The 12374-nt window shown below is 51.7% G+C and overlaps 1 protein-coding gene across 4 annotated transcripts in view; it reads left to right on the top strand.

Annotated features, from left to right (window-relative positions):
* DSCAML1 (DS cell adhesion molecule like 1) overlaps positions 1–12374 on the top strand; it is a 343849-nt gene that overhangs the window by 188459 nt on the left and 143016 nt on the right. For 2 of the 4 annotated variants that reach the window (XM_073321085.2, XM_073321084.2), the window contains 4 exons: positions 411–683; positions 6566–6844; positions 7193–7312; positions 8354–8530. In XM_073321085.2, the coding sequence (XP_073177186.1) occupies positions 411–683; positions 6566–6844; positions 7193–7312; positions 8354–8530 (849 nt within the window). Of the gene's footprint in view, positions 1–410; positions 684–6565; positions 6845–7192; positions 7313–8353; positions 8531–12374 lie in introns of those variants that run through there. The other 2 variants (XM_073321089.1, XM_073321087.1) reach the window with 1 other exon arrangement.

The following is a 12374-nucleotide window of genomic DNA, read 5'->3' as shown; positions in this document are numbered from 1 at the left end:
AGTGCCCCGTGGACAGAACTTTCACAGCTGAGCGTGGAAGTGACACCCACACAATTTGGCTGTGATTTTAAAAAGCACCTAAGTGGTTCTGGAGCACACGGCCCAGCGACTTTCAGTGGGGGCACGTTCTCCTGCGCTGCGGTGGCGCTTTGGAATATCCCACCCTTTGTGCACAAGTGACTCTGAGGCCAAAGTTTGTCAAAAGCTGGCTCTGCAATTTCTGAGTGCGTGCAGGATGTGGGGAGCTCACCCATATTTGAGCTGTTGCCTCCCCCCTCCCAAACGTGAGCAAACCCTAAGTCTTTATCTTGCCTATGAAATGTGCTCTGAAATAGCAACAGATCTGTGTGCAAACAAATTGCTCTTCGGAATTAACCTAGCCTGCCTCTTTCCTCCTTCCCACAATGTAGGTCCCCCGAGTATCCGAGCCATGAAGAATATAACAGCAGTGGCGGGTAGGGATACCTTCATCAACTGCAGGGTGATCGGGTATCCATACTATTCCATCAAGTGGTACAAGGATGCCTTGCTGCTGCCAGATAACCACCGCCAGGTGGTCTTTGAGAACGGGACCCTTAAGCTGATGGATGTGCAGAAGGGCATGGATGAAGGGGAGTATCTCTGCAGCGTCCTGATCCAGCCGCAGCTCTCTATCAGCCAGAGCGTCCATGTTACCGTGAAAGGTAGGAGGATGGGCGTGCTAAAGCGGCCCCTGGCTTTAGCAGGGGACTCGCTCTCCTACCCTGGTGTCCTGCCAGTTCTTGGAGTCTCTCATGTGTTAGTTGCAGGGGACTTTCAGGGACTTTCAGCAGCCCAGCTGGCTGATTTCAGCATTGTCCTTTTGGCATTTTCTCTCTCTCTTTCACGCACGCACACCAAAGTCAGAGCTATCCCACCATGCCTGGGTTTTACCAAGAGGGACGTAGGTGAGTCGTAACTGAAGAGCACAGTCACCTCAGCCTCGTTTGGTCTGGGGGAGCCCAGCTGTGGGGAGGGGAGAAAGGGTAACCGTCAGGAACGCTGCTGGAAAATCCCCGTTCTCCTGCCTGCAAGATGTTTGTTGCAGAAGCCTTTGCCAATTGCCTGTCCCGCTGCATGCGGCACCTCTCCCCTTCCATGCTCTTCTGGGCGTTTCGGCTGCACTGACTCGTCTGCCTCCCACCCACAGCCCCGGGGCACCAATGGCTCCCAGTGCTCAGTTGCACGTGGACAACAACGTTACCATGGGCCGCACATTTGCGGGCCCTGGCAGAGCAGAGGTTGCACTCGAATAATTGTGAGCAAGTTGCTGCTGTGGGATGAAGATGGATAAGCCAAGCAGGGACGCGTCTCGCTCCATTGGACGCACCCTGGGCTCTTCGGCCAGACGGTGGCCTTGCATTGCAAACGTTACATGGGTCCAAGATCAATTCCCATTGCTCTGGGTTAGCTGCTGAAGCCCCAGTGAATTAGTTCAGTTACTGCTGAATAACTGCCTGGACCTGCCGCTCCCTCTGCTGCCCCTCTCCATAGTGTATCCATTTCCCATTACGGGCAATGGAGCAAGAATTTACAGTGTAAACACAAAGTATTAAAACATCTAACCTTTGCTCAGATCACCTTCATTGAGGTTTTGCTGTGTGTGTTAGCTTTTAAAAAAATAATACACTCAGTCTTCCGAGCGGACAGAACATCTTAAAAGCTTCAACAGCCCATCAATTATTCAGCCCCATTCAGGGAGCTATCAGTCCTAATGAATTGAATCTGATGCATTCCATTCCAGTGACTTGCTGAGATTGTGTTATGAGCGTGTGATGCTACAGTATCTTCCATCCTCAGGGTTGTCGGGGCTCCTCAGCCTGTCGCCAGCTCGGTGGGTGCAGTAAATCATTTCGACAAACACAGCCACAGCAGGGGAGAAGAAGGGCAGTTCTTTCTCTCCGTCTCGCGGAGCCGAGTATTTCTGGAATGCCCTTGAGTTCTGCAGTGGGTTTTGTTCTGATGCCCCATCCTTCATAGCCTCATTTGGAATTGGGTTAGCAGGAGCATGCATCCATGCTGATTATGAATTCTGCCACTTGATTAGCTCGTACTCTCCTCCAAGGCTTTGCAAAAGGAACATGGAGGAAGCTGTGTTCTGTAGATGGCATGCATCAGAGATCTTCAGAAAGGCCTTCTCTGTCATCGGGAGCCCTACAGGGTTGGTAACTGCGCTGGGTATCTTTGTTGGCAGGAGCTTTTTTATTTTGGAAGCCACCACCCCTGATTTGAGCATTGGCCTGCTAAACCCAGGGGTGTGAGTTCAATCCTTGAGGGGGACATTTAGGGATCTGGGGCAAAAATTGGGGATTGGTCCTGCTTTGAGCAGGGGGTTGGACTAGATGATCTCCTGAGGTCCCTTCCAACCCTGATATTCTATGAACACAAGCTCTCAAGAGGACACAGTGCATTCAGCAGCACTTGCTAGTGCACTAAAGTTAATGTGTGGCCAGGCATCCTGGCAACTGGTCATGCAGAGTTCAGGGGGATTCCAAGTGAGGATACCTTGGGTGAGTTCCTTGTGCGGTAGGCTCAGGGTGGACAGTTTGGGAGTGTGGCAATAAGACACTTGTTGTCCCTATGTTTGGGAGCCCTTGATGTTTGTGTGAAATGAGTAGTAGGAGAGCTGGGAAGAGGGAGAGGACATTTGCATTTCTTCTTCTTCTTGTCACGAATCCCTTCTGTACCTTACACGTCATACTACAGTTCATCTGAGATTTTATTGCTGGTTTGAGTTTTACAAAACTCATTGGGCTCCTATGGGGAGAGCTGACCCTTGTGGATTGTCAGTACAGGTTTACAGTAAACAAAGCCAAACTTGGACTGAAACCATCATGCTTTCTGAGAAAACCATGTGAAATCCTGAGTTTGCACCAAACCCTAAATCTCTCCTTCTTCACTCAGGGATAACAATCTCAACAATGTCCTATACACCTGCATAGTCTAGTGCAGGTGCTAAAGCTCGGGACAAAATGTCCAAAAACTGTCATGGAGTTTTGGTGCGAAAGGGGTGGGCATACAGGGAGTACCTGGAGACTGCAGCGGAGAATGCCCTGGGTGTCTCTCCAACATGTGGCTGCATCAAGGAACGGAGCCTCCCAGCAAAAGAACTCAGCCTGCAACGGCAGGCGGCAGGAGTCTCCTCCCCTGAGACACTTTGAGAACTATGTTGGCCAAAGCACTAGGAAAAAATTTCAGCAGGGACAGCCCTTCGTTGGCCCATAAGCCTTTCCCACCTCTCCCTTCTCCAGCTGCATGAGGCAGTGTTACGTTTTTGTTCGTGAGCAGTGCAATTTTTCTTTATTTCAATGTGTGTGTGTGTGAGAGAGCGAGAGCGGGCCTACGTGGGTGTGTGCGCATGAAACATAACATAATTCAACTCTTCTCAATCTCGAGAAGGTGCCATTCGAGAATGTAAGTCTGCTGAAGATGAGCTGCAGACCCGCATATTCTGGGCTCCCATTGATATGCAAACCCTTCTGAGCCTGGATTTACTGTCTTGATCAGCAGTTGGTGGCAGTTGTAGAAAGTTGAGCTGATTTAAATGTTCTCTGGTCTGGCTGACAGGGCCATTCCGATTGGAAGGGAGACAGGTTTATTTCATCTGCAGCACGGCTGGTTAGAATTTATACCAGAATTTAGATGTCGTTTATTTATTTATATATTTATTGGCCATCAGATAAAAGACCCATGGAAAAAAATTGAAAATGCCCTGGAATACAATCCGAGCTGCTCCAAAGACCGGAGTCAATAAATATAATGGTATGCGCATAGAGGCTATGCGATGGCATGGAAAGCTGAAAAGCTTTTATTGCTACAGTCGCCGGGTGACCACATTACGTGCCACAAGGGAGTTCTGCAAGTCTTCCGAAGCAAGTGATGATACAGGCTTTACAGCACCCCTTGCCCCTGTGCCTAGCGTGTTATGCTAGTTTTTTAAAATCTTAGTCCTGTTTTTAAGTCTCCGGCTGCTTTTCCCTCTTTGGGGGCTAGTCACTTTTGAGCTGATGCTGTGGGTGTGCTCAGCATAGAGCTCTCCCCAGGAGCGGCATGAATGGGGAATTGCTTGGGACAGGAAGGACTCTGAGCTGCTTTCTCTGGCTGCTCCCTGCAGTGGTATGACTAGGGGGCATGCAGTGGAGTGGGGAGCAGTAATGGTTTGGGGGACGGCTGCGTTACCCATGTTCCTACAGCGTCACCTCGTATTGACCTCCAGGCCAAGCTGAGGGTGTGGGACCAGGGCTCATCGCCCCGGGATCCGGTTCTGTCAGTAGTGCTGCCTAGACTGGGCTGAAACTAAGGGTGTGTCTACACTGTAGCTGGGAATGAGCCTCCCACCTCGGGCAGACAGACGTGAGCTGGCAGGGCTCCAGTTAGCGAGCTGAAAATAGCAGTGTGGACGTTCTGGCTTGGGCTGAGATGGACACTGTAGGCGTCAGAACCCCAGCTCCAGCCCAAGCCAGAACATCCACACTGCTATTTTCAGCTCGCTAACTGGAGCCCGGCTACTGCAAGTCTGTGTCCCTGAGCTGGGGGGCTTGATCCCCGCTTTAGTGGAGAGGGAGCCAAAGGGGCGCTGATCCAAAGTCCTGATTACAAATGTAACCCTCTCACCTCAGGGCAAGGGCTGAGGAGATGGACCCTCTGCATGCAGCCCAGTCCAGGGGTGAGTGAATGGGCCCTGTATTGTGCTAATTAGGGGCATACTAGAAAAGAAGAGAGACAAGACAACCTTGGGAAACAATTGGAAAATGAAAAGCAGTGGGTTCAGCTCAGCTTGTCTCCGCCCAAGTGACAATGTCTTAGTGCCCCCCTGAGGTCAGCAGCTTCTTGTGATCCAGAGGAGGTGAGCATGAGAGAGTCCTTCCACTTGGAGTGATGGAAATTCCCCACCCCCGTGTCCTCCCCATTCTGTGTCAGCAGTTACATGAAAATCTGTTTTGGCTGTAGTCTCTTGGAGTGCAATGATCTCCACGCTCTCCATGGAGTGTCAGTTTTAGGCTCCAACAGTTTTACATTCCAGCCCCAAAATCCTGCTCAGATTTCGTTAGTGCTATTTAGTTTAGAATCCCTGTCTCTTTCGTGGCCCAGCCTTGTTGCTCATCCAAGTTCTTGCAGTTTCTGGGAGACATGGAGCCCTGAACCCGTCCTGTTTCTTACAGCTACGGAAGCCATCAGCTGTCACCATTGGGACCTCTTCTCCTTAGTGGTCTCTTTGTCTCCTCTGACATTACTGTCAGAGCATCCTCCCCCCTGGGATCCACTCTAACAGCTGTGCTCACTATTCCAGGCAGCAGACGAAACCTCTATCTCCTTTTAACCTAGTTTTGTGTGGATTTGGTGCTCGTGATTTAAATAGCGATACTCAGAGCCAAGTCTGGACTGGGCTTACACTTAGACAAGCTTTCTCTGTGAAGGAAACCCTGAACACTGCCGTGTGACCCAGTTCAGTGACTCTCCCAGCCCTGCTGCGTCGCTTCAGGCCTGAACTGCACTCCCCGGCCCAGTTCATTCCAACCCGGGGGCTCTGGCACCACTGTGCTAAAATGACGAGGAGTCTGGGGTGAGACCCACACATGCACTTACTCCACTTGTGAATTACCAGGCTCTGAAACCCAGGTCTGTGGAGTAAAAGGACTCGTGCACTTGTGAGCTTTCCTGAGCTGCCGTAGCTAGGGTGTGCTCTTGCTGAACACACGGGCGCTCCAGAGAGAGAAGAATTTGTAGTTGTCCCAACATCAAGAAGTTAATGCAGAATATAGAAAACCCTTCAAGAGCCGGCTGTCGTCAAGGAGAGTTGGAACATGGGAGGTTCTTCTGCCGAATTCTTGCTGGGGCTGTGTTGTTTTGTTGGTGTTTAAAGAGGCCTGTGAGGTGTGTTGGGAGAGAGCAGTGCACGGATGCCCAAGCCCTCCTCCCCTCTGCAATAGACTGCAGAGCATACACAATTAATTGTTCATTAATTATGGAAAACAGGCACTGCTGGCTCCATGGCTCCAGCTTCTGGCGTCCTTCCTCTGCAGCTGAGCTAATGGAGCGTCCTAGTCCCGTCGGAAAGAGGTTCTCCGGCCCGTATCTGCTCCCAGAGCACCACAGAGGGCTCTGCTGAGAGCGTTAAGTGTTGGAATAAAAACCTCCGTGTTTCCAGCAGTGAGGGCCATCTTGGCTGACGTGACAGTAGATTTGTGTCACAGATGTCGCCATGAGACACAACATCACTCATTGCACAGAGCCACTCAACTTGTGGCCAGGTGCCCCCTTAAAGGCGTGTTAAATTGCCCTGGTGTGGCACGGTGGGTCGGCATAATGGTACTGATAACACCCACTGTTAGTGGGGCCACAGGGAACACTGTGTGGCCACAAGGAGGGTGCTGGGTTCAGTTCCCCACAGTGTGAGTGGGCGCAGCAGCTCCTTGGAAGCCATAGGAGTTGGGTCTACACCCCTCAGGGCTGAATTTGCCCCAGTGACTTCAGGCTTAATTTTTAAATGATTCTGGGTCCTTCTTCCAAACCAGGCTCCTCACTGTTTTGCTCCTTGCCTTGCCAGTCCCTCCCCTGATCCAGCCCTTTGAGTTCCCACCGGCCTCGATTGGCCAGCTCCTCTACATCCCCTGCGTGGTCTCCTCGGGGGACATGCCCATCCGCATCACTTGGCGGAAGGATGGGCAGGTGATCATCTCTGGCTCGGGGGTCACTATCGAGAGCAAAGAGTTCATGAGCTCCCTGCAGATCTCCAGCGTCTCCCTCAAGCACAACGGCAACTACACGTGCATCGCCAGCAACGCTGCCGCCACCGTCAGCCGCGAGCGGCAGCTGATCGTGCGAGGTGAGAGCCTGGGCAGCCCCAGGGGGCGGGCGTGGCTGGGCGCTCGTCGTCCTGTCCTCTGAGCCAAGACCGGCGTCCTCTCTGTGGTTTGGGCGCTTGCAATCCAAAGCAGCCTGTGCCCTCTTTGGGGGTGAGAGAGACGGAGGTAGAGCATGGCAGGAGGAGAGACGTTCAGAGGCGTGGATGGGAGAGAAGAGAGCGCTGCAGGTGGGGTTGGAAATGAGGCAGCGGGACCGGGACCGCACTGGTGAGACTGCAGCAGTGCGGGCAGGAGGCCTGTGCCGCTGAATCAGCGGGATGAGCCCGCCAAGAGCCATGGTGACCGTGCTGTTCTTTAACTTTCCCCAGTGCCGCCTCGTTTCGTGGTCCAGCCCAACAACCAGGATGGCATCTATGGCAAAGCGGGGGTGTTGAACTGCTCTGTGGATGGGTATCCCCCTCCCAAGGTCATGTGGAAGCATGCAAAAGGTAGGTGTGAGCGACCATGTCTCACGCATGTGACGGCTGGCTCGGGGAATGGCCCGTTCGTGGCAGCTGCTCTGCCTGGGCGAAGGACGTGCTTGAGGGGTGAAAAGGCCCATGGCAGCCGTGGCCGCCCCTCTCCCTTACAGGGTCTCTCCTCCACGCTAGTCACGATCTGGTAGTTGCCTTAGCAAGGCGGTGCTAGACAGTATGTGATATTGCTCCGCTGGGATTATAGCTCACTCGGATCCCACCTGCACTGCTAGTGACTGCATGTGTGTGTTCCTCCTTGCACCAGCCTCTGAGCCCGTTCCAGAGGAGAGCTGAGGAGACTGGCCAGGCATTTTAGAAAGGAGATAGCAAACCTCTTCTCCACTGGCCCTCATGGGCTGCAGCCCCTCCTTCTCTCTGGCACAGTATTCTCCAGATGCTGCTCCGCCCTCTGGGCCCATCCGCAAGGGCGCATGGGAGAGAGCTCTGCTGTTTGTAAAATCCCAGCGCAGGTCAGCGTCTTGTAACCAGACCTGGCGTGGGGCTTTTCAGCCTGTTCGGCCCGGAAGTTCACTCCTCTACCGCAGCTGCTGCTGACGTGCTGGCGCTTGGGTGCCGTTCTGGGGGTGCCATTGTGAAGCTTGACACATTTAAGTCTCTCCCTCTCCCCAGCAGGCATGGCTGTTTTCCCCTTCTTCTGTGCTGTGGAGGGAGGTGAAGCCAGTCTGGTGCCACTTTTGCTGATGACCTACATCTTTTATCTGCTTGCCATTTGGACGCTGGTGCGAGCCGGGTTCTGAGCCCTGTGTGCGGCAGGCAGCTGAGTGTGCAGACCCAGCCAGGAGCTCACGCTTTCTATGGGACTCTCCCAGGAATGGCGGCTGTCTTTTCTCCTGAACTTCTCTGGGTAGAGGGAGGTCAGGGCAGGCTGAGAGGGAGGCGTTAGGAATCTGGGGGACATTTAAAAGCAACAGACAATAGCAGCCTCAGGCGCCCCTAAACCACCTCTGCCTTAGCTGTGTCCTCTCAGGATTGTTTCTTTGTGTCTCCTCCTAGGAAGCGGGAACCCCCAGCAGTACCATCCTGTGCCCCTCACGGGCCGCATTCAAATCCTTCCCAACAGCTCGCTGCTTATTCGTCATGTGCTGGAGGAGGACATTGGCTATTACCTTTGCCAGGCCAGCAACGGTGTGGGGACGGATATCAGCAAGTCCATGTTCCTCACTGTCAAGAGTAAGTAGCTCAGCCATTTCACAGCGAGTCCGAGGTGGGGAGAGCAGGGGAGAACCAGCTGGGGGCAGAGGGGAGAAGTCACCCAGCAAATGGGATGCAGAGAGGAAAGAAGAGAGGAAGCAGGGAACAGACCCAGTGTTCGACATGCCCCCTACTCTGGGTGGCCTGCAATGTTTGGAGGGAGAGAGCAAATGTGCGTTTGTGGGGAAAGGACAGCAGCACGGTGGGGAAGAGACAGGGTCAGTTACTTGTGGAGCATGCTGGGGGTTGGGATGCGACTGGGGTGCCAGGAAAGCTGGGGTGCCAGTGAGCTCAGGAAATTGGAATGCAGAGTCCCTAGAAACGCCAGAGAGAGAGAACAAAGACACCAGGCGTTGGAGAGGTGTGTGTGGTAAAACCTAGTGAGCTGGGGAAACCGGCTAGAGGGTCTTCATGGAATGCACAGACCATGGCTCCTGCTGCTTCCCTGTAGGACATTGCATGTACGCTGGCCTTGGAGGTTGTCTGTCAGGTTATTCGATTTTCACAGAAAACTCTTCCAGTTGTGGGAAATTTTGACAAAGAAAGTCATCGAAATTTCAAATGTGTTTGATCAGCTCTCCGCAGGGGGAACTCCCCCCCCCGAGCAGGGGCACCCAGAGAGCTGAATGGTTGGTACAGAGAGATCCCAGGGCCATCATGGGAGTGATTATGCTGCAGAGTGTAAATTCATTGGGACAGTTGCCCTTGGTGAGGGAATCAGTGGTGTTCTGCGGGGGTGAATGGGACCCTTTATGGGCTGCCAGGATTGCATCTCACCGTCTGGTTTTGGGGGTCAAATTTGCTTAGATTTTAAGCCCTCCAGGGCAGGGGGTGCCTTGTCTCCTGTCTGTACAGCACCTTGTGTGCTGCAGGTGTTGGCAAGCAGAGAGGAGTAACAAATGCAGTGTCTAGGTGGGTTTATGTCCCCTGGGTCTCTGGGCCTGTGTCTCCCCCACTGCCTCATGCCCCAGCTAGGTCTTAAATCAAATCCCCGGGGCCAGGTGGAGGGTAAAGTTCCAAAACACCTGGGTACTAAAGACGACTCAGGGTCATTTTCAATCCTATGTATTGCTACCTGGTGCTGCGTAGCTCAGCCCCTGCGTTCTGGCTGCAGGCCAAGCTCTGCTTGCTGGAGCGGTGTGTCTCAGCCAGCTCAGTGCAGTGCCATCTGATAGCTCCCTCCTTTTATATTTGGAGATACTTTATCGCACGCAAAGCCCTTCCCGCCTCGGCAGGCCAGCACGCGAATTTCTGGCAATCAATGCAGAGAGAGCTGAAAGATGGATTGATTCCTATCCCCCGGGGAGCTGCTTCCTTTACCCTATCAAAAAACACTTTGTCCTTAATAAAACTGGGCAATCAATCTACATCATCCGAGGGGAAAAGAGGAAGGGAAATAGCTTTGCTAACTCCCTGCATATGGGCCTGTTAGTGGTGTTAGACACCTTGTTCACACTGCGCGCAGTATTGGATTCCTCTCTCGCTGCAATCAGTGGAATAGATAATCTCCAGCTCCTTTTTATTTAGTTCGGTTGTTGCAAGAGCTTAAATCTGAAAGAAGCAGCAGACTATCCCAACTGTGCTCATTACTGCGGCGGTTCATTCATGTCACTCGAGTTAAGATCATGTCATGGCTCCGTTACAGAGCGTCAGATGTTCAGGGCTTTATTACCAGGCTGTGAAACAGTATCACTCAGGGCTGCAGTGAGCTCTTTGAGCTATTTATTCACCAAATTTCACAGGTTGGTGCTTCCTGCTTTTAAAGAGTGTAGCGTTGCTGTCCTCTTCCATTCCAGTGCTGAACCCTTCCTGGCTTTGGTAAGCTAATTAACACAAGTAAGGGGCTTTGAGATCCACTGGGAGAAAGGCACTCTGGACAGGCTAACCCTTAATGGCCCGTGCTTTCCTCTTACACAGCTCTTAGTGGAGTCAGTGGGAGCTTTGCCCGAGTGAGGACTTCAGGATCTGTCTCTTTGTGATTTTATTATTTAAGATGCATCTTCCCCCAGCTGGTTGGTTATAAAGCCTCAATTCAGAAAATACATGTGAGTAGATCTGTGCATGTCTCATTTACTTCAATGGGACTACTCAAGTGAGTAAAGTTACTCCTGTTCATAAGGGTTCATAGGATCAGACCCTCATGGTGGCATATTTGGGGACTGGCAGGGGCTGAACAGAGGTTTTAGACCCTCTGACTGGTGCAGGCCCAACCCGTCCCACATGTTGAGGCTGTCTGCCAGCATGCTGAAAATGGCTATGTTCAGGTTTGGTAGGAGTTGGGGGATTATTTCCACTAGCTTTAAATGGGGCCAGTCAGCACCTGATGCTTACTGCACCCAGGGTCTCCTATTTGTATTTGTTTGCACAAAGATTTTCGTAACAAAATAAGCATGAGTGAGTCTGCCCCAGCCTGGGCCACGCAGCCACCCTGACTCCAGCTGGGGCTGGCCTCCCTAGCTTGACACTCCCAAATCCCTGCACCCGACACTTATCAGTTCCCAGTCAGGACTCAAACATTAGAAATTGGTCACAAAAATGAAACAAACAGATTGGCTCTGGTTGCCCCTTCACCAAGGTCTTTCCCTCCCTCCCCTCACATGTGTTAATTTCTCTTGTGGATTGATGAATTGAAAAGAGCCATTTCAAACAAAATACTTCAATAAGATGCAGGTACAAAGCATAGACGATTAATCCAGAGTGAATGTGCAGAACTATCCAGAGTTTGAACTGTCGCCTCGTCCCCACTGCCTTGTGTAATTGCATCCCAGGACAGGTTGCTTGCTGACTTGAATAGCACATAACCTTATTATGCATGTGCTTTTACATTTCTCGGAGACCTCTGCAGCCTTTGAAAAGGCTCGACTGAATAGGTAGACAAAGCGCCACAGCCAATTAAACGTTATAAAGGTTCTTTGTTTTGTTTCATTTTTTTAATTTTGTTTAGAGAAATGTCAGGCCAATTAAAGTGAGATCGGTGCGAGCTTTCATTTAAAGGCAGGTCACTGTGGATGGAGTCAAATGAAAGTTAATCAGAGTCCAAACAAAATGTGCTTGTGCGCGGAAGAGAGACGGGGACTGGCCTTTTAAAGCCACATTGCTGGGAAGGGTCTAGAGGCTTCTTATATGTGGGGAAGGTTCTGTTCTATGTTCCATGTGCCCAGATACTGCAGTGATGGGCACTGTGTTGATCACCAGAATGGAGAGAGAATATCCCATGTAGGGATTTATGGGTGTGGCTTGGGGTTCTGCAAACCCACCAGCCCCACAAAGATTGAACTGCTGCTTTTGTCAGGTGGCAAGTGAAGAAAACAGCTCTGGTTCTAGAGTAACAGCCGTGTTAGTCTGTATTCGCAAAAAGAAAAGGAGTACTTGTGGCACCTTAGAGACTAAGTTGATAGATTTCCACTCCATAAGGCTAAATGCAGTGCCTTGCATAATGACAGGTTTCAGAGTAACCGCCGTGTTAGTCTGTATTGGTTCTATCCTCCTTGGAAGTTTAGCCCCTTGGGTTGCCATTTCTCCACCCTTCTTTCCTGCCTTTAACAAACACTGGGTGAGAGTCGTGAGAGCACACCAGTGGGCAGAAGGTAGTACGGGGCTGTGTGTTGGCTCCCAGACTGCGGTACGGAACATATGTGTGCTCATGAAGGAGTATTGTCTTTTGTGGTCAGGACTTTTGGGTGCTTGTCTCCGCTCAGCCTCTGGCTTGCTCTGTGACCCTGGTCCAGTCTCTGTTTCCCCACCTGTTAGATGGGGATAATGCTGCAGGCATCACAGAGATGGTTTGGCATGATTTATGGTTAGTAAAGTCCCTTGGGGTTTG

This window comes from Lepidochelys kempii, chromosome 22 (genome assembly GCF_965140285.1).
Source record: "Lepidochelys kempii isolate rLepKem1 chromosome 22, rLepKem1.hap1, whole genome shotgun sequence".
Classification (NCBI taxonomy): Eukaryota; Metazoa; Chordata; order Testudines; family Cheloniidae; genus Lepidochelys; species Lepidochelys kempii.
The sequence above is the reverse complement of the archived record's forward strand: the minus strand, read 5'-3'. Positions and strand labels throughout refer to the sequence as shown.